Genomic DNA, 20,921 nt, shown 5'->3' with positions numbered 1-20,921 from the left:
TGATTTCGCTGTCAGTCCGACAATCCAGATTTTCGATTTAAGGTTTAAGCTCCTAAACCTTGGTACGTCTATCAAAACGCGCTTATCATGTCTTCGACATCCCTGTTCTTGATTTCCCTACGGACTAAAGTCCTGACTTCAACAGCGGTAAGAGGTGTCAACGAAACACATCTGTTCGCATACCTATTCGTATCAACGCATTGCACAAACGTTCGCGCATGATATTCCAAATTCGACTGAACGGCATCTGTTCAATATCGCTAAGCCGAGAAGGAACTCCAGATGAGTAGCAATTTTTTGATGCTTTTGTGTGCTATCCTTTCATGGCTTTGTCCCGCAAGAGTGCTGTTGGACAAGAAGCTAGGCCAACTGAGACCCAGTGGACTGACTTCTTGAGCGTAGCAGTGGATTAGAGGAAGGTGAAGATGTATAAGAATCATCAGTATTGTGACAGGGAGAATGCGACAACATTTGGATATGAAGACTCCATTTGACTTTGTCTTTTCTGATTCCAGGATCCAGGGAGCCAAGTCGAGTCGTCTTTTGGTCACGCTTTGCACATAACACTGTCATTATCAATACTTCTCTTAGTGAACTAAAAAAAACTGTAATAAAAACAGCCTCTATTAAGACAAAGCTGCTGTTCGCAATTAGTCGCCTTGTACCGCGTATTCAAAAGCATTATCTTATGTACTAATATACTAGCATCTTATATAGATATTAATATACTATAAGGAAATTATGTGATTCTACAATGTCGGTATGCAGTTAAATCTGGTCGATGCTGCGCCATTGCGGTAGAGTAAGTTCTATCCGGGTATTTTCGTCCACCAAGAGTTTGCTACCTTGGTGGAAGTGCACGGACCATGGCTATTAAGGGTGTCGCGTCGCGTCGCCTCTTCCCGATTCATCCATCGGCACCACTCTCATCTGCGTTTTACGCCGGACTAGTCATATTTACGTTCACTCAGTGCTCATTATCGGGGCTGCAATGGCTCGCCAAATGTCAGCAGAAGAATTTCAAGAATTAGGTCGCAATTACTACAAACTCAAGCAATACGGCAAGGCGCTGGAAACATTCACAAAGGGCATTGAAACTTGCCAGAAGCCTACTCTCAATTTGTATGACTACCGAGCTGCCACTTATGATAAGCTCGAAAGATTTAGTGATGCGGTCAAAGATGGGAGAGAAATGATTAGAATGCAAAAATCAGATGTCAAGGGATACCTCAGGACAGCAAGTGTCCTAGAGAAGATGGGAAAAGAAGAGACGGCACTAGGGATCTACAAGTATGGAATGAAAAACGTCGAATCCAAGGATAAGAATTTCAAGGTGTGTATCCTCGTCGAAGTTGTTTTCTATTCTATCATTCCCTCAGCCATGTGGTTGTGAGCTGCTGCTGACGTTTAATCAGCTTCTTCAACAACTGCACGACAAGCTCACTCGTAAACTTTCACCAGCAACAGCTGTTGATCCATTCTCTGTTCTACCTGTGGAGTTGGCCGAAATGGTGCTTGAGTATTTGCCTTTCCGCCACATCGTCAACTGCATGCGGGTCAGCAAAGGCTGGCGAGATTACCTCTCAAAGCTACCGAAGCTATGGCTACATCTTGATCTGAAGGGCGCACGTAAGCCTGTGCCTCGTTCCTTCGTCAGCATGGCTTTCAGATATTCAGAGATGCGTATGACGCACGTCACTCTCCATCGTTTCGAGCACATGGACGTAATCAAGAATCTGGCAAAAATGGCCAAAAACCTCACAGATGTGGAGATTCTCTCCTCACCACATGCCATGTCAGCATCATTAGTCGAAATTGCCAAGAGCAGTTCCAAGCTGAAGAAACTCATCGTGCATCCAGACATAACAGCAGATGCTGTAGACCAAATTCTCCAAGCCCGACCCACACTTGAACACGTTGCTTTTCACGGTGTATTACCACTCAAACACCCGATGAAATGGACGAATCCATTTCCTCACCTTCACACACTGAGTTTGACTGGTACCGACAGGTTAAGTGCATGGCGGCTCGAAATTGCCAAACTCTTTACACTTACGCCTTCGCTCCGGTCCTTTTCACTCTGCAATGTGGATGGTTTTCACTTATCAGGCCGAGGCTGGCCACAGGATGCATCTCAAATGCCGCCAATTACAACGCTAGTCATGAAGCGCGTATCATTTGAGCTGTACCTTGCATTGCCCGATACACTGCAACATCTCGTCCTTGACAATTATTGGGGCTTGCTACCAAGGATTACTAACACCAATCCATGGGCGCGTGCTAAATTAGCTGACCTCACACATCTGTCACTATCTGGAATCTCTGTGAGCCCGGAGAAATTCGAGATGCTTCTCGATTCATACATTGAAGACGGCGCTCTTAAGTCGCTCCCGGGTAGCAAACCACTGCAGCACCTCTCCCTCCGCTGCCTGCTCGATCCGGAAGTAACATTATTCAACGGGCCTAACGCCGTTCTTTGTTACTCCCCACGAGTTCTTACGCCAGCTCTCGAGTCGTTGGATCTAGGCACTATGCCATGTACCGACGATGACGTGGAGTGTCTTCTCACGTATGGAACTGGTCTCACAACGATTGACCTTTCGAACACAAACATCACTGGAGCTTCGATCAAGATGCTGGCGGATAAGCTACCCTCACTCAAGAGTATCATAGCAGATAATTGCGTGCGGATTACTGGTCGTGATGCAATACAGTATGCAGAGCGGAAGGGGGTGGCAGTGAGTTATCAGATGGGTGAGCAGAAAGGCGGCAGGAGGATCAGATATTGATAGATTTTGTCATTTTTCAAATCAAAACAAATAACAATAGATCATCTGAAGAGTCCAAAGGATATTCCCGATATTTAGTGTCCAAGTGTCCTGTTCTTAGACCAGTGAAGGAAGCCTTGAACAATCACTGTGATGAGAGATATCCCCCTTGACACACTGCTTTAATGGCACATTGTTTTTCGCTGTTATATGGTTGCAATGTCACGTATCCAGATGCAGTCATTTAGGCTGCCTTGCGAATATACTGTTGCTGCTTGTATGGATGAGACTTGCAGGGTGTGGGGCGCAAGAAGCACTAACCCTTGGTGGAGCGGGCGCGCTAAGACCGGATAAATACTAGCCCCGAACTTCTCTTTGAGAGGCACTCGCCGCCGCCTGTCGCATTCAGGGCAGACAAGGACTCTACACGTCCTCACTCGATACCCACTCTCACCTCCACCCTTTCTCTACCGCGCCTCACATCTAGCCGCAATCATGGCTGAGCCGTACGAGTACGAAGACGGAATGGACGACTACGAGGATGAGGAGGACGACCGCGTCCTGCCCGAAGACTGCTGGGCAGTTATCAGCTCCTTCTTCGACACCAAGGGTCTGGTGTCGCAACAACTGGATTCCTATGACGAATTTACGCGCAACACAATACAAGATATCGTAAAAGAAAACGGAAGTGTCATTCTGGAACAGAACACGCCCTACAACCCTGACGAGGATGATAACCCGATTATCAAGCGCCGCTATGAGATCAAGTTTGGACGTGTCTATCTTGCACGACCAACACACACTGAAGGAGACGGTACCACTGTGCAGCTCTACCCACACGAGGCGCGTCTGCGAAACCTCACTTACTCCGGAGCCATGTTGGCTGACATTGAAAACCGCATCATGGTCGCTCGTGAAGGCCGTGACCCCGAGGGCGATGAGGACGAAGACATGGAGGGTGGATACACAGGAGGTGCTTCACAAATTCGGTGGGAACGTGAAGATATGCCCATGGACGACGGTACTGCGGCGAGGGTTTTCATCGGAAAGCTGCCCGTCATGTTGCGGTCAGAGCTTTGCCACCTGCGAGCACAATCAGACGCTGATTTGTTTGCGCTGAACGAATGCCCCTACGATCAGGGTGGATACTTCGTCATCAACGGCAGTGAGAAGGTGCTGATCGCCCAGGAGCGCAGTGCCGCCAACATTGTACAAGTCTTCCGCAAGAAGCAGGGACCTATTCCTTGGATAGCAGAGATTCGAAGTGCTGTCGAAAAGGGCACTCGTCTTATCTCTTCCTTTAACATCAAATGGGCAGAAAACTCGCTCGCTGGCCCGGGCAAGCGTATACCCGGTCCATTCGCATACGCCACCCTCCCATATATCAAGGCAGATGTGCCCATGGCCATTGTCTTCCGTGCGCTTGGTATAGTTTCCGATGAGGAGATTCTGAGTCACATCGTTTACGACCGTACCGACACACAAATGCTGGAGCTGTTGAAGCCCAGTATCGAGGAGGGTTCCGTTGTGCAGGACCGTGAGACTGCCCTCGACTTCATCGCCAAACGTGGAGCAAACTCTGGTACCAAGGACAGGCGTCTCAAGTTTGCGAGGGACATCATGCAGCGCGAGTTCCTGCCGCATATCTCCCAAAAGGAAGGTCAGGATACCCGCAAGGCCTATTTCTTCGGTTACATGATCCACAGACTTTTGCAGTGTGTGTTGGGTCGCCGTGATGAGGATGACCGTGATCACTTCGGAAAGAAGCGACTGGATCTTGCGGGACCTTTGATTGCCAACTTGTTCCGTATCCTCTTCCTGAAGCTCACAAAAGACGTGTATAAGTACCTTCAGCGGTGTGTCGAGAACAACCAGGACTTTAACGTTCAGATGGCTGTAAAAGCCAGTATCATCACAAACGGTCTGAAGTACTCTCTGGCTACAGGTAACTGGGGTGATCAGAAGAAGGCCGCCTCCGCAAAGGCTGGTGTCTCGCAGGTGTTGAACCGATACACCTACGCTTCTACTCTATCCCATCTTCGTCGAACAAACACCCCCGTTGGACGTGATGGTAAACTGGCCAAGCCCCGCCAACTCCACAACTCTCATTGGGGTCTTGTCTGCCCTGCCGAGACGCCTGAAGGACAAGCTTGCGGACTGGTCAAGAACTTGTCTCTCATGTGCTACGTCAGTGTCGGTAGCGATGCATCCCCCATTATCGACTTTATGACGCAACGTAACATGCAGCTTCTTGAGGAATACGACCAGAATCAGAACCCGGATGCGACAAAGGTTTTCGTGAACGGTGTATGGGTCGGTGTTCACTCCAACGCTCAGCAACTTGTCACAGTTGTGCAGGAGCTCCGACGGAATGGAACTCTATCTTACGAGATGAGTTTGATTCGTGATATTCGTGACCGAGAGTTCAAGATCTTCACGGATGCTGGCCGTGTCATGAGACCTCTGTTCGTGGTTGAGAACGATATCAGAAAGCCAAACCGAAATCACCTCATCTTCACCAAGGAAATCAGTAACAAGCTCAAGGCCGAGCAGCAAGAGACTAGCACACGGCAAGGCTGGAGCCAAGAGGAGGTGGAACAGGCCACCTACGGCTGGAGAGGTCTGATTCAAGACGGTGTTGTCGAATATCTCGATGCCGAAGAAGAGGAAACCGCCATGATAACGTTCTCGCCCGAAGATTTGGAGGAATGGCGAGAGATGAAGATGGGTTTGCCTGCAGCCGAGCGATCTACCGAGGGCAAGGACCGACTCCGTCGTCTCAAGCCCCAGCCAGATCCTCGCATTCACGCCTATACCCATTGCGAGATTCATCCGGCCATGATCTTGGGTATCTGTGCCAGTATTATTCCCTTCCCAGATCACAACCAGTCGCCCCGTAACACGTACCAATCTGCCATGGGTAAGCAAGCCATGGGTGTTGCTCTCACCAACTTTGCGCTCCGTATGGAAACCATGATGAACGTCCTCTACTACCCCCAGAAGCCTTTGGCGACAACCAGGTCGATGGAGTACCTCAAGTTCCGTGAGCTTCCCGCTGGACAGAATGCCATTGTCGCTATTGCTACCTATGGTGGTTACAACCAGGAAGATTCCGTCATCATGAACCAGAGCAGTATTGATCGTGGTCTCTTCAGGAGTTTATTCTACCGTGCGTACACTGAACAAGAGAAGCGCATCGGTGTCAACGTCCTGGAACAGTTCGAGAAACCTACGCGTGCTGACACTCTTCGTTTGAAGGGTGGTACCTATGACAAGCTCGACGATGACGGTGTTGTCGCGCCTGGTGTACGTGTGTCCGGTGACGATATCATCATCGGAAAGACTGCGCCCATCGCGGCAGACGCCCAGGAGCTTGGTCAGAAGACTACTCTGCACACCAAGCGAGATGTTTCAACGCCTCTTCGTAGTACCGAGAACGGTATCGTCGATCAGGTGCTCTTCACCACCAACACCGAAGGTCTTCGATTCGTCAAGGTCCGTACCAGGACTACCAAGATACCTCAAATTGGTGACAAGTTTGCTTCTCGTCACGGTCAAAAGGGTACTATTGGTATCACCTACCGCCAAGAGGATATGCCTTTTACTCGAGAGGGAGTGACACCAGATCTAATCATCAACCCTCACGCCATCCCTTCTCGTATGACAATTGCCCATTTGGTCGAATGTCTGCTATCCAAGGTCGGTGCCATCACCGGACAAGAGGGTGACGCCACACCCTTCACCGACGTCACGGTCGATCAAATCTCCCAGCTGCTCGAAGACGCCGGCTACCAGAAGCGTGGGTTTGAAATCATGTACAACGGTCACACTGGTAAAAAGTTGCGTACGCAAATCTTCTTGGGTCCCACATACTACCAGCGTCTCCGCCACATGGTCGACGACAAGATCCACGCTCGTGCCCGCGGCCCCCTCCAGATTCTCACCCGCCAGCCCGTCGAAGGTCGTGCCAGAGATGGTGGTCTCCGTTTCGGAGAGATGGAACGTGATTGTATGATTGCCCACGGTGCCGCTGCCTTCCTCAAGGAACGTCTCTTTACCGTCTCTGACGCATACACCGTCCACGTATGCGACATTTGCGGTCTGATGAGTCCTATTGCGTAAGTTTCTTTCCCTTCTTCCTCCCTGTATCCTGTGATTCAGTCACTAACGTGCTACGAAATAGCCAACTCAAAAAGGGCCTCTACGAATGCCGTCCTTGCCACAACAAAACCCGCGTTTCACAAATCCACATCCCTTACGCCGCAAAACTGCTCTTCCAAGAACTCCTCGCTATGAACATTGCGACCCGCATGTTTACAGATCGTTCGGGTCTCAGCGTGCGTGACTAGGTGCCGCAAGAGTATTAAGCTTTGTGCCATTGTTTTGGTATTTTTGCAAAATGTAGGCCTCATCCCTCCTCTCCTCCACTTCCGTTCGAAGATTGAAATCCTGCGTTGGCTTTCTTTCCTTCCCCCCCCCCCTTTTTTTTCTCTCTTTCTCGCTCAATTCTCTGCGCGGAACTTGCATTGCTGTGGCGTTTGCTTTCTCTCTAATTCATGTCCCTGTTGCTCGATTGTTTACCCTTTTTTTTTCTCTTTTTTTCTCCGCAAATTGTGCCGAAAAAAAACAAAAGGGGGGGGGGGGNGGGAAAGACTGAAAAGGAAGGGAGTGGGAAATTCCTGGTTTCATCAGTGGTTGCCAACAAGGTTGCCATGAGGCGTTTTTACACATTTAGTCTCGATTTGACGTCCTGATTAAAATTGAGGGGGGGGATTTGAAACGCACAAAAACATACATATATATCATAACAAAGACATACATGACGGTCTATTCGCATACCTAATCAGTTTTGAAAAGAAATGAAAAACAATAACGATTCTGGCAAAACATCTTCACGTATGCAAGCAACTTGAAAGTGAGGGTTTGGCGAATGGCGATTTTGTTACTGTTCTGCCTAGTGGTATCATTGCTATTGTATCTATTCATACACCCAACTCTAACTTCCTAGCGAATATTACTACACCTGCTCGATCCATTTTACAAAAAAGAAAAGATGTCAAAGGTCCAAAGAACCCATCTTGTCCGCCTCGTACTCGAATGACCAGTCTTCTTCGCTGTCGTAGGCATCCAAGATGCCGTCGATGTCACTTCCGAAATCCTCCTCAGCCATTCTTTCTTCTTCCTCGTATCGCTCAATCGTCGCCAGCTCGCCTGCTGTCAGCAATCGTTGCGACACTGGCTCAGATATCAAGATAATACTCAGATAAGCATGCTACACTGCGCCGTTGAGTAGATACTCGATAGCACCCTGAACATTGCCACCACTTCTCCGTAAGGCAGAAACATTGCGTTCAAATTCATAGAAGCCCATTTCATTGAGCTGCCTCAATTGTGTCTCGTAAACCTCTTCCGGTGGGCGGTTGTCAGCCGGTGGTGGGGGTGAACCAAATCCACCAGGACCAAAAAGAGCGGCAAAAGGGTTGCCAGCTGGTGGTTGACCGGCACCACCTGCAGCACCAAATGGATCTGCTCCAGCGCCTCCACCCATCATCTGCATCATGTTGCGCATGGCTTCTGGGTTTTGCATCATTCGTTGCGCGGCCTCTGCGATGGGGTTGGTCTGACCGCCTTGCGCGCCAGCGCCACCGAACAAGTTTGGAAAGGTGCTTGAGGCGTCCTGTGTATTTTGTGGCGCACCAGTGTTTGCGCCCTGCTGTTGCTGAGGGGCGAATGGGTTCTGACCTCCCGCGAACAGGCTAGCGAATGGGTTGGCTCCGGCTCCGGCTCCGGCTCCGGCTCCGGCTCCAGCTCCTCCACCAAAGGCTGCGAAGGGGTTTGGTGGTGTGGTTGTATTAGTTTGGTTGGGTGTCGCGGTGGCACCTTCACCTGTTGCCGTAGAACCTGATTGCGGTGTGTTATCTGTAGTACCAGGCGCTGGGAAGCTAGGCGGAGCACCAGGCGCACGTCCGCCCATGTTCCGTTGCATTTGCAGCTGCATGCGCATCATCTCCGGGCTGAACATCATACGGCGCATTTCGGGGTCTCGCAGCACTTGTTGAAGCATCGGGTTGTCACGAATCTATCATGTGTCAGACGGAGTGGACACGAGGCTGACAGGAGACGTACCATAGGACTTTGCAACATCATATCGACTACCGCTGGGTTATTCATAGCCTCGTTTAGCTGGGACAGAAACATGGGGTTCTCCATCTGTTCGAGCATGGACTCAGTGGTCGGCGGTGGGCCCATCTGGTGTATGTCAGCATGATTTTCCTAGGCCATGTAGATTTGAATGAACTCACGCCTCCGTCTGGACCAAACATGTCCATGCCAGGCAAGCCATGGAAGCCGGCATAGCGCGCACCAGTAAGTCCCGCAAGAGGGTTGTTGCCTGTTCCGGCGGCGATGTTGGTGGGTACCTGAGGGGTAGGTGTGGTGCCCGTGCCAGCAGTGCTTGCTGTGCCCTGACTTGCGGGATTCTGTCTCGCATTACTGGCAGCGCCCTTGACAAGATGTACTGTGTGCCCATCCTTGATCTTGACGCTTGCCAGTGTGTCAGGGTCCTTGAGCACGCGGCCCGAATATATCAGACGTTGCCGGTCAGCGGGAACATCTGCGTATTCCGACGTCGAAAGCTTAGCCTTGAGGTCGGCGACGGTGGTGGTGCTTGGAAGGGTGAGGACATGCTTCTGGTCGTTTGCGGCCTTCACATTGAAGGTTATCTGCGTTTCCTCGGCGGACGTGGCGGCGTCGTCAGCCATGGTAGCTATTTGTTTCGCACGAGCGTGGGTAGCGAGGGGATTGTGTATAGTTTTGGACTACAGGGCGGCGGGAAGAATACTGTGTCTCCGGGGCGAGATACGTGTGCTGGCAAGAAGAACAGGTGTGTTGAAGCAGATGGAGTGGCTGTGAGTGGCCCTGGATTCGATTGGAAGGCGGTAGAACGTCACTGGCCCCCGCCAACGCTACCACTTACCCTGGCGTCATTAGCGTGTATCCGTGCATGGCTGTGCGTGCGGCTGTCGCTGACTAAGGAAATACGCCAAGCTCAGGGTGGAGTGGGAGCGGAGGTCGTCCGGGGTATGCAAGCCGAGGTATCTTTGGCATGGAGAGGAGCTCGCTGCGGTTATCCATGTCGCAATGGACCGTCTCGGTCTTTCACTCTTGCACTTCCTCCTGTCTCTACCCCTTTGGACTGACGTTTCCGTCTGATATCGGACCCCGAGACTCCATTGACATATCGACACTGCGTTAGCACTCTTAATCAAACTCCCAGTCCTACAATATGAAAGGCATTCAACTTAAGGAATATGTTAAGGTAACGATGCCTGAGTCGATTCCCTCTTCTTATTTTTACTAAAAATCGCAGGGCCCAGAGGATCTCAAAGTCCTCGACTTACCCACGCCTGAACCAAAACCCAACGAGTACCTAATCGCCATTCACGCCTCGGGAACCAACTTCTTCGATCTTCTCCAAATCCGAGGAAAGTACCAACATCAACCACCATTCCCATGGGTAGCTGGCTCAGAATTCTCGGGCGTCGTGCTGAAAGCGCCCACTTCTCTCCCGGGAGGCAAGACACCCAAGTTCAAGGAAGGCGACAAGGTCTTTGGTGCTGGACAGGGTGCATATGCGACACATATTGTTTCCACAGAGGAGAAGCTGAAAGGCATGCCTGAGGGCTGGAGCTTTGAAGATGCAGCTGGTGTCTTTGTCACAGCACCTACAAGTTACGCCGGATTGGTTGTCCGGGCCGGAATCAAGAAGGGTATGTCTTGCTTTTTTTACTACTCAACTCCTCAGTATGTTGTATATCTGACCCAATTCCAGGCGACTGGGTGCTCGTTCACGCCGCAGCTGGTGGTGTCGGTCTAGCCGCCGTTCAAATCGCAAAAGCCTTTGGCGCAACTGTCGTCGCCACAGCTGGTAGCCCCCACAAACTCGACGTTGCGCGATCATTTGGCGCCGATTACACCGTCTCATATCGCGATGCTGACTGGCCTGAGCAAGTCAAGAAGCTCACACCCAAAGGCCGCGGCGTAGATATCGTCTACGATCCTGTTGGTCTCATCGCACAATCTATGAAGTGCACCGCCTGGAACGGACGCCTGCTTGTTATTGGTTTTGCAGCCGGTGATATTGAGAAGATGGCTACTAACCGCATTCTGCTGAAGAATGTGAGCGTCGTAGGATTGCATTGGGGCGCTTACGCGGTCCACGAGCCAGAAATGCAAGATGTAGTCTGGGATGGTATATTCAAGCTGGTCAAGGAGGGCAAGTACAGAGGAACTGCATTCACGGATCAGGAATACGTAGGCTTGGAGAGTGTGCCTGCTGCATTGAAGGCACTTGGTGGTAGGGATAGTTGGGGCAAAGTTGTTGTTAAGGTCCCGCAATCCGGTGGAAGCAAGATTTGAGATGCCTCCTACCCCTTATACTTAGTTATCGTATCATGACCAGTATATTTTTCAATCAAAATATTCCATTACAACCTATTTCCTCTCCCGAACAAATCTTACAACCATAACTTCCAAATCCATACTTTGATCATGCCACCGCGCATTCCTGGGCAGCCTCAACCCCGCCATTTCTCTCGTGTAGCTCTTCTCTACAAACTCGCCATCCCAAATCAGCGTCTCCTTGCCCACATTAAACTTCCAGGTCCTCGCACACTCTACCACCGTATCCAATTGATCTGTCTTCTCCTTGAATGTCTCCAGTACCAGTTCCAAGACCCGCAGATCAGGTAACAAAGAAGTAACGTGTGTGCCCCAGCACTCTGCACTAAGACTTGGAGGCTGACCTGCTGTGCGGTCACTTGCTAGTAGTTTCATTTCGTCTGTTGATCCACGAGAGCGAAAAGGTGCGCCAAAGGTGGGATCAAGACGGAGGTTTTGGTGCGGATCGGTGGAGGCTGGGTCATCGGTCCATGTCCACCAGTCTTGAGCTGTGAGGCGTAGAGTAAGATGAGTTATCTTGCCCGCAAGGCAAACGCGCGAGCTGGATGAACAAGGCTGCGCGCTAATCTCTTTGACGAATGCGTGACTTAGCACGTCATTGATGGGCTGGGGTCGTTTTTTGGGTGTATTTGTAATAGCAGGTATGAGGACGTTGTCAAAGGAAATGGGGTAGTCTCCAGTCTTGCTGTCATCAAAATCCTGGAGGATAAGAGCTTGCCGGGGAACAACGTAGCAATTTTCATGTCGAGCCTGTGCTTCCCACTTTTTCAATGCGTTTCTTAGCCCTCCGTTTTCCAGACTCATTTGTGGGAGTTTAATATCCAGTCGCGTTATCTGTGCGAATTGCCAGGGCAGTAAGAGATGCCTTTTGACCTGGTCGGTGAGTTCGGTGATGATAAAGGGGTTTACACGCAGCGGCTTGTCGTATGTCTCCAGATACACCGCTTTGCATGTCAGGAGGAGGTTGAAGGCGATGTCGGACGGATAGAAAAAGGCTTTTCGCCAGCTTCCACGGTGGAAATAGCGATCTCGACGGATCCCTGGATCGTTGGGTGTTGCAGGCTCGCGGTCTATGGGACAGGATGTTGTGTCTTGGAGAGCGAAGGTAAAGATCAAATCTCGAATCTCTGCCGGGATGAGTGAATAGAGAGAAGATCTGCTTTGGTCTTTGACCTTGGAGGGGGATATAGACCAAGCGAGGGGCTCTTTGCACTTGGTGACAATTGGGCATGCTTCAGGTCCTATGTCGGAGTCGCAGTTACATTTCGGGTTCAATATTTTGCGTTTCTCTGCGGCCCGCTGTTCCGCTCTTTGACGCGCAAGTGTGCAACCAGCACAATTGTTGCACCCGCCGGAAGCCATTGCTTTAGAGTTCAGAACTTTCTTTGGTTTCGAATGTATTTGAGGTTTGTTAGAAAGACTGAAGATGGGAATTCGATGCTTTTAGGTACTTGGGCAAGACATCGCACTAGCGCGTTGTTGCCTTGGACAAATTAGGCATCGTTAAGGCCTCCTGTAACCGGTAATAACAGCTACACCATTGATTCGTGCGCACATTTGCCTATAATCCGCGTTGGTATGAGTGCCATGAATCCAAATATTTGGCAAGATTATGGCGAGACGTAGACACAATAAATGAGCATTCGTGCAAGCGCCAGCTACGCTTGGTCCTGTCAAAGCACATCTTCTAGGCTTCAAATATATGTTCATTCTCCTCAGACAAGTCATACGGTATAGTGCCGTGTAATTGCTCAACTCTTTGGCAGATCCATAGTACTTTAGTCCTATTGTTCGGGATGATGGACTGATTTGCCAACATTTAGAAACAAGGTATCGCACCTGATATGTTGGGGAACGCTGACAGTCGAAGCGGGGTAGACAAAAGACCCAGATTGGGGAATTCCAAGGACCCTAGCCGGAGCTATATAGTAGGGGTTGCATAAACCTATAAACTGGTAACTGCCTTTTCGAGGCTCTCTCTCCAATCCCCAACACTCGCGTAGAAACAAAATTACGCGGTGATCGCTACGTCATAGACAGTACTGACATCACGACTTCAATACTTAGAGTTCGCCCTCATTCTCATGATAGTATCTTAGTGTCCAATCTAGTATTCCAGACTCCATTGCAAAAAACTAAGAAGATGTCGCAACCACTGATCATTGTCGTTACTGGGACCAATCGAGGCGTCGGCCAAGGCATAATCAAACTCCTTGCAAAAACCTAATATCCACAACCATTGTACATCTATGCGACATCTCGCAGTGGCATAGACCCCCAAATCCAACCTTTGTCCCCCAACGAGATCCGATATGCAAAACTCGATATCTCAGACACATCCTCCATCACAACATTCATAAGCAACACCTTGGAGAAAGATGGCAAAATTGACGTCCTTATCAACAACGCCGGCATACACAATAATAACTACGAGACAACCGAGCTAGCCGAACAAACGCTCAATGTCAATTACTATGGCACAAAAGATATGTGCCAGCTCTTCCTCACCAAAGGAAAAATGAACACGACACCAAACTCGCGCATCGTAAACGTCAGTAGTACCGTCTCTTCCCTTTCATACTACACGTCTACCATACAATCACGTTTCCGCTCTGCAAATTCAGTCTTATACATCGATGCCTTGGCTCAAGAATACATTGATGCTGTCAAGTCCCAGAAACACGAGGAGGCCGGTTTCGGAGCGCCGCCGAAATCTTATGAAGTCAGCAAAGCGCTTATGAATGCTTTGACGCTGGTTTTGGCGAGAGAGAATGAGGGTGTAGCAATTAACTGCTGTTGTCCTGGCTGGGTAGACAGCGATATGGGAAATCATATTGGGAAGCCACCAAAGACATTAGAGGAGGGCGCGAGAATACCTGTAAGACTTGCTATCGGTGATCTAGGAGAAGGCGGCAACGAAGATGGAGGTCTGAATAGCGATAGCAAGACGAGGGTTAGCGGAAGGTTTTTTGAAAATGACGGGATAACGGATAGAGGATGGGGAAGAGTAAAACAGTGGTAGTTGTCTCTGTCAACTATCAGTTCAAATTTTTTGCACTGATTTAAATACACATGACGAACAAATCATACTACGATAAGCTCAATCCAAAAACCACTTTGGCACCTCCGGCCCCCAAACAGCCAAACTCTCATCCCCTGCCTCCCCCCACCCTACCGGCGTATCTTCATTCACCAGATCCCCATCCGCGTAATGCTCAATCATATTCCCTGTAGTATCCCACCAATAATCAAACAACTGGCTCCCCAGAATATGCCGACCTACGCCCCAAACGCTCTTATAACCCCGCTGCGCCAACCACTCATGCCCCAGATTCTGCGTGTCGAAGTCGTGAACTTCGAAACTGCTGTGGTGCACATGCGATGTAGGGTTTGAAGACAAGAAGATGGTGTGGTGATCGGTGTAGCCTGGTCCGAGATCGATGTGCGCGAAGATGGCCACATCTTTTTGCTGAGGGGGCGATGCAGGGTCATCTGAGGGTACGTTGACGTAGAGGAAATCCGTGGGTACGATGTTGAAAGTTCGAGTGTACCATTGCATTTCCTCTTGGAAATTTTGCACACAGAGACCGTAATGGCCTAGTTTGTGTACGGCTGCGGGTCCAGGTTTGAAGCGCTGGAAGCGAGCGATGCGTGGTTTGTCTTTTTCATAGTTTGTGGTTAGGACTTCAGGGAAGGGGCCGGGTTCCTTTTTTGTTTGGCCATATATGAGGTTGATGGGGAAGCCTTCTGGATCGTGTAAGGTGACCATGGATCCACCGCCTGGGGCATCGGTCAATTCTTCAATCGGACTTGCGCCTGGAACTTTGGCTGCTTTTTCTAATTCTGCGTAACTTTCGACTTCGAAGCAGCCTCCCAGGAACTTCTTTTCGCCTTGTTGTGCATAGTAAACGTATTGTTCGTCATTGTATCCCTTGAACCATTTCTTGCCTTCGGCTTTTTGGGCTACACTCATGCCAAAGTCGCGTAGAAACTTGGTGATTTCATCAAGGTCTGGATGCTGATATCGCATATGGACGAGTTTGGTGAGTTTGATTTGTGCGTCGCGATCGATGTTCTGTTCTTGCTGCCATTGTCGCAGTGGCTTGCAGGGTTTAGGAATGGCGACAGATTGAGGTACTGAAGATCCGCGATTTGGTGATACTTCGCGACTAGGGTTCTGAAAACATTATTAACACACTCTTCGTATAGCAGTGAATAAGTAGTCATTGGGATTCTCTCGCGATTCGATACATTCCTACATAAGATGGGAATGCGGAAGAGCGAATGTGGGGCCTTTGTATGAACATACCGTTGGGGTGATCTTTTCGTTAAGTTCTTCAAATGCCATACTGGTTGGCGTTATCTTTTATATTAGTAGACTAGATGCTAGTATGGTAAAACGAAGCCACGAAGGAAAAGAATTTATCTAAACTGTGGAAGTAGTTGCAGAGAGGCGAGTGGGTACACACATGTGGGGAGGTAGAACGTAGTACGCAATGCCGATGTGGGGTCCCGTCATGCTGGTAGTAACGCGTCTGACGCCAAGTCGTTGTCGACACTGGTTCTGTGCGGCTCGAATACTTCAAGCGGTACATACTATCAATACTTTTGTAGTGTATTTTGGTTGTAAAAATTGGAATACCATTTTCGACGGTCAAAACATACGCGAGTCTACTCCTTTATCAGTGTACTCGTATCACTGAGATGTGTTTTCTCCTATCGCATCTTCCATCAGCTGATGTCAGTGTGAGTTACATGGCGATAGAAAGCAGTGGGGAGATGGAATACCGGGTAGAAGTCACGTGGTGCTGACTATGGTTGCAAAAAAACTGCAAAACATACGACAGCGGGGATTCGCCAGTGGTCACCCACCTGACTACTAGTCCGCCGGTCAAAGGTTTATCGTGTGGGGAGCGAACGAGACCCAGAGCAATACTTCGCCTATGATCGTATGTGAATGAATTTTGAAATTTTTTAGTTGACCTACTCGGTTTCAAGAGCACAGGAGGGAAATGAATGGAGCAAGAGGCCTCTTATACTGTACACACAAAGAGATGAAGAATATATGGAGATCAATATTACTTCGTCTACTGTGCACAAAATAAGAGGCGTATAGCTGTTGTGGCGGACTTGGTCTTGTTCATTGGAAGCAAAGACTATTTCGGATACACGGATGGAATGCTGACTTTGTAATTATTCTAACTTGGGCTACGGACCCAGCCTCTAGCTAGCTAGCTAGCCAGCTATCATGTGCCCAGATAAGACTTAAAGCTCAATTATCTCTGACTCTGTAGAGGCATGTTTGCTTTCTTCCACAAGTTTATTCAGCCACGTGCCCAACCTGAGTGCAGCTTTGCTAATCTGCAATTCAATAATAGGGACAGCACCGGTTGCATACCCATCTGTTCCAAGATCGGTATCGTTTCGTACACGCTGGTACACGTAATCGCAATCCCATCGATTGCTCTCTTTTGCCCAGGTAGTTGCGCATTTCTCTGGAGTCGAGGGATCCACACAGGACAGCCACATGTATGGTGCCGAGTAGAATTCGTCTTTCTGAATGCGCGTGACAAGACCGGTGAAAAAGGCATCGATGGATTGGTTGGAGAATGGGTGACTGACATTCGCCGCATAGTATGGTATATAGCCATCCCAGACCTGTGCTGATGAGCTTTGGATACTTCAACCAACGAACAAGACTTACAGCATGTAGTTGGGTAGAGATGTTTCCAAATACTACTTTATAAGTGTTACCACCTACTGCGCGTCCGCTCGCATGTAGAGGCTGGTGGATATCTCCGAAGAAATGCGCTACCCATTTCAAAGCATAAGAGCAGGTCAGATTGGCCCCTCCTGTTAAATGGCCACTTTGAACCTGGTCTATGCATCCGCGCAGGATGCTCGTCTGATTCGCGATGGCGCTCACCACACATCCACCAATGGCGCAGTCGTGATTGTATTCTAGATGGCATCTCTCTGGTGGGCTGTCATGCGTGTCTATCCAATGCCATTGGTAAGAAAAGCGACCTTCTTGGGTGTGTGCATAAGCGTCTGCCCATGCTGCCGAGCGCCCAACGGAGCCGTTATACTGTGGTTCGAGGATCTTAGCAAGGACTGAGGTGGTTTCTGGTGTGAAGAACGTCTCTGCCATAAAGCCGATTTGATTATGGACTGGGTTGACTCAGTAGAGGACATCTCGGGGCATAGCATCACAGCCTACCATCTGTATTCCAAGCCGAGGCTGAAATCGAGAGCGATGCTCCCGCCAATATAACACTTGCACGCATATTGTCGAGATCCCAACAAAATCGTCGTTTGACAGGGCTTCTGAAGAACGTACTTAGGTACTAGGCGCGGTAAGGGGACGTGCTCCTTAAGTATAGCCGTCAAGGCTTATGGTTAGGAACGAAGAACTGAAGCCGGCACAGCAGTCACTTGGATGTTAAACTAGATTGGTAGAAGTCTGGCGTAAATGCAGGATGGGTTTCGGCAGGTTTGGGTGCTGTCTTGTGCGAGACTTGGAAACACCATGTTGCACGTTCGGCGCCTGTGTCGACGCGTGATGCGCTACGATGACGCGCCAGAGCCAGACATGGTTGCAGGGTAACGGCACTAGTCTCAGAACGGACAGGTACGTCTAATGTGGGTGCATCAGCCCTTGTCGCCCCACAGCATGTATCGAAGATGGCACCGAAACGCAACAAACTTCCCTCATCTTTCAGCAAGCATTTCTCATAGATTTTACTGTTCTCTACTATTGTTCTTCCTCCCTTCCATTTGCTGGCTCCAATTCAAACACCTATTGCATATTGTTGCTTGTTTTCTTCCTTTGTCAAAGTCTGTTTATAGCTGAGAAGGAATGATTTTCCTAGACTGGCAATAGTGTGAAAGACGGCCAAACTCTGTTGAATCTATCGAATCGCAATTCCCTAGCTTTGGAGTACGAATGAATCGCTGAACATGTAGTAGTATGACGATACGATGTTGAATCTTATTTATTCGAGATAGGTAAACTAACACTTCGAAATCTGTAACCACTTACTCTTCTGGCTCGACATTCACATCAACCCCATATTCGTCTACAATCCAGGCGCAAAACTTCTCCCATTTGCTAACCCACTCCTTCAGCCTCTGTGCACGGATGCCCTTACCAAACATGCCATCCTTGATATCTTGCGTCCAATCTTTTGCACTATAATCGTCAAGACTAGCCCAACGCACACTGTTCTCTGCGAGGGAGCCCAAACCCTCCAATCCAAGATTCTCCCAGCCCTGGAGAGCCTGCCAGAAATCGTGCGACATACCCGATACACCCTGGCCCAAGATAGTTGGATCATCGTTGCACAACGAACAAGGGACGCCACGGGCGAGGAGCGCTGGTAGAGGATGTGACATGATGCTTCCACATAGCCTCAACACTTCGTTGGAAACTGGGCAACTTTCCACTAGGATCCGTTTCTCCTTGACCATATCAATTAACAGCGGATGTTTGTACAAACTGAAGCCGTGGCCGATGCGTCGAGTACCGAGGATAATGGCGTCGAAGAGATTCTCGTCTACGGAGTCGCCATCACCAAGCGTCTCACCCGCATGGAAGAAGAAGGGTATGTCGACACCTTCTTGTGCACATGCTTTGCGGAACCAGAAGAGTTCAGGAGCTAGATCGGAGAGAGAGCGTCCAAGATCTTCCTGGCCGACAAGGTCGTAACCTGCAATGATTTCGGGGAACTCGAGTTTCATTTCTATGCATTGCTTCATGCCTGATGCACTGTTAGTGGTTGAAATTGTGTTTTTACGGCATTTAGGTATATTAATTGCACTGATGCTGTGTGACATACTCTCAATAACTTGCTTGGTTCCAAACTGACGGATGGTGGTCCAGATCATTCTCGCGCCCCAAAACTCTTTTCCTTCTTCACTCGCTTTGAACTTTTCAATCTCGTCGGCCATGTGTTCGAGCATGTGAAACCAGTCTTCGTCCCACTTTTCTTTTCCTGCGCTGCGATACGGGGTGTAGAAGGCTGACCGCATGTCTACATAGTAGACCCCATCATCAAGTAACTGCTTGCACATATTTCGGATGAACTTTCGGAAAATAGGCTCATAGTAAATTAATGAACCAAGAATAGGGAAACACGACAGGAACTTCCGCCATACTTCGTTGGGGCCTTCATGATGAGAAAGATGCTCAGAGGGTGTGATGGTAACGCGGGAACGAATCCACTCGACAAAGGCTTTCCTGCCTCCATCTGGGAAGCTATCTGCAGCTTGATTGACAGCAACCGGTGTGTTGGCGGTATAGCTCTCACTCCAGATAGAGCTGTCAGTTTTGACGTCCTTGGAATACGTGAACGAGAAACCAGTCTTGCGCCTTGTCTGGTCATCAACAATAGGACCATCGGCTATCAAGCAAACCCCCTCAGTTTTAAAGGCTTCCTCAAGTGCCCAATCCAGATCAACCATGGCCTCTAAATGGCAGTGCAACAGTGTGCCTTTTGGCATCTTCTTCACTATCTGCCACAGCTTACTCTTCTCCATACGTTCCTTGGCAAGCGAGAACATCATACCGGGAAACACATCGACATGGTCAGTCAGCAGACTGTCTTCGTATTCCTTGGTCCACAGCGTTTGCTGCTCCTCGAACCGGATTTGAGAGACAATGGCGCATGCTTCCTGTGCCATAGGCGAGAGATTTTGGCGGAACAGATAGTCTGCCAATTGTCAGACCCACGGTACTGAGGCACGAAAACGGAAAGCTTGGTCCACAAACCACTTCGCTGTCTCTTCTCTTGCTGGACGAGCGCATCCCTGCCCTGTAGATACTGTTGGATAAATGGATCGCTTAAACTCGGGACACCTTCCGCTTGCGCCCACTCCTCATCGTTTGCAGGCTCGTTCGTTGCCATGTTTGCGTCTGTGTGGATAGTGGCAGTCGAGCGCAAATTGAGGCCGAAAAGAGTCCGACGAAGGAAATATTGAGTGAGACTGCTGCCTTGGTGTTTTCCACTACTTCCTTCCCGAACAGCGCTAGTGGGTGCTGACGTAATGCACCTCAGCCTTACCCGAGAAAGCGCGCCTCTACCGGACGGATGCTATGGCGGCAGTTGCAGCGTGTATGCAGGGGAAAACGGCGAAGAGACTGCTGTATAGCTCCGAAAGTCTCTTCCACCAGACGCCTGTGAACTCGTCAGTCGTGCAGCGCTGGCAATCCCACGCGTTATCACGCGCTCGGTCCTTATCGATTGCCTAGCGCGGCGTCGATGCACGCGCGGGGCGCTGCAGCGGTGCAAGTGATGGTGTGCACGGCCGCCTGCGATCTCATAGCGCATCATCTGCACCCATACATACGCACCTGCACTTGAACCTGAACCGCTAAACCCCCGGCCTCCGTCGTGTGACTCTCCGGCACGCACTAACAGCCTTTTCTCGTCATAGCATCATACAGCCTCACTAATCTTGTTCAGTGTGCTCGTACTGCTACTCCAGAACCCCCCCTACAATCTAACAACCGCCGCCTACATAGCACCGTGACTTGGCAGGCACAACTCAGCATAACCCTACTCATAGAGGTGTAAAAGCGCCTGGCGCTCTGCATTCCTTGCTAGGGCTACCAGCACCACCGTTCATCACTTATGGAGCCCCTTCGCTCTCAGCGATAGGCGCATGAGCTGCCTAAAGTCAACGAGTCCGGGA

At 49.7% G+C, this 20,921-nt stretch overlaps 9 protein-coding genes across 9 annotated transcripts; 4 read left to right on the top strand and 5 right to left on the bottom strand.

Moving 5' to 3' along the window:
* Positions 1-991: 991 nt before the first annotated feature.
* COCMIDRAFT_104008 (uncharacterized protein) lies at positions 992-2,789 on the top strand (the record flags this gene model as incomplete). Its single annotated transcript, XM_007693054.1, has 2 exons — positions 992-1,333; positions 1,416-2,789. The coding sequence occupies 2 exons, from the start codon at positions 992-994 to the stop codon at positions 2,787-2,789; spliced, it is 1,716 nt and encodes a 571-aa protein (XP_007691244.1).
* A 474-nt stretch (positions 2,790-3,263) lies between these two features.
* COCMIDRAFT_104010 (uncharacterized protein) lies at positions 3,264-7,117 on the top strand (the record flags this gene model as incomplete). The annotated part of the gene is made up of 2 exons (XM_007693053.1): positions 3,264-6,886; positions 6,952-7,117. 2 exons carry the CDS (start codon positions 3,264-3,266, stop codon positions 7,115-7,117), a joined length of 3,789 nt encoding a protein of 1,262 aa, XP_007691243.1.
* A 923-nt stretch (positions 7,118-8,040) lies between these two features.
* COCMIDRAFT_104022 (uncharacterized protein) lies at positions 8,041-9,529 on the bottom strand (the record flags this gene model as incomplete). Its single annotated transcript, XM_007693052.1, has 3 exons — positions 8,041-8,847; positions 8,895-9,017; positions 9,071-9,529. 3 exons carry the CDS (start codon positions 9,527-9,529, stop codon positions 8,041-8,043), a joined length of 1,389 nt encoding a protein of 462 aa, XP_007691242.1.
* A 524-nt stretch (positions 9,530-10,053) lies between these two features.
* On the top strand, positions 10,054-11,186 carry COCMIDRAFT_39678 (uncharacterized protein; the record flags this gene model as incomplete). The annotated part of the gene is made up of 3 exons (XM_007693046.1): positions 10,054-10,086; positions 10,138-10,537; positions 10,600-11,186. 3 exons carry the CDS (start codon positions 10,054-10,056, stop codon positions 11,184-11,186), a joined length of 1,020 nt encoding a protein of 339 aa, XP_007691236.1.
* Positions 11,187-11,678: 492 nt separating this feature from the next.
* Positions 11,679-12,458, bottom strand: COCMIDRAFT_54146 (uncharacterized protein; the record flags this gene model as incomplete). Its single annotated transcript, XM_007693051.1, has 1 exon — positions 11,679-12,458. A coding segment is annotated over one exon (780 nt), but the record flags the coding sequence as incomplete, so codon positions are not given.
* Positions 12,459-13,072: 614 nt separating this feature from the next.
* Positions 13,073-14,250, top strand: COCMIDRAFT_39676 (uncharacterized protein; the record flags this gene model as incomplete). The annotated part of the gene is made up of 3 exons (XM_007693045.1): positions 13,073-13,156; positions 13,265-13,296; positions 13,494-14,250. 3 exons carry the CDS (start codon positions 13,073-13,075, stop codon positions 14,248-14,250), a joined length of 873 nt encoding a protein of 290 aa, XP_007691235.1.
* A 78-nt stretch (positions 14,251-14,328) lies between these two features.
* Positions 14,329-15,576, bottom strand: COCMIDRAFT_39675 (uncharacterized protein; the record flags this gene model as incomplete). Its single annotated transcript, XM_007693044.1, has 2 exons — positions 14,329-15,405; positions 15,538-15,576. 2 exons carry the CDS (start codon positions 15,574-15,576, stop codon positions 14,329-14,331), a joined length of 1,116 nt encoding a protein of 371 aa, XP_007691234.1.
* Positions 15,577-16,493: 917 nt separating this feature from the next.
* On the bottom strand, positions 16,494-17,515 carry COCMIDRAFT_39674 (uncharacterized protein; the record flags this gene model as incomplete). The annotated part of the gene is made up of 3 exons (XM_007693043.1): positions 16,494-16,886; positions 16,933-17,399; positions 17,449-17,515. The coding sequence occupies 3 exons, from the start codon at positions 17,513-17,515 to the stop codon at positions 16,494-16,496; spliced, it is 927 nt and encodes a 308-aa protein (XP_007691233.1).
* Positions 17,516-18,266: 751 nt separating this feature from the next.
* COCMIDRAFT_104043 (uncharacterized protein) lies at positions 18,267-20,134 on the bottom strand (the record flags this gene model as incomplete). Its single annotated transcript, XM_007693050.1, has 3 exons — positions 18,267-18,988; positions 19,067-19,939; positions 19,999-20,134. The coding sequence occupies 3 exons, from the start codon at positions 20,132-20,134 to the stop codon at positions 18,267-18,269; spliced, it is 1,731 nt and encodes a 576-aa protein (XP_007691240.1).
* Positions 20,135-20,921: the final 787 nt, after the last annotated feature.

Source organism: Bipolaris oryzae, assembly GCF_000523455.1.
Source record: "Bipolaris oryzae ATCC 44560 unplaced genomic scaffold scaffold_150, whole genome shotgun sequence".
In the NCBI taxonomy this organism is placed as follows: Eukaryota; Fungi; Ascomycota; class Dothideomycetes; order Pleosporales; family Pleosporaceae; genus Bipolaris; species Bipolaris oryzae.
Note: the sequence above shows the minus strand (reverse complement) of the source record. Positions and strands in the feature narration are given on the sequence as shown.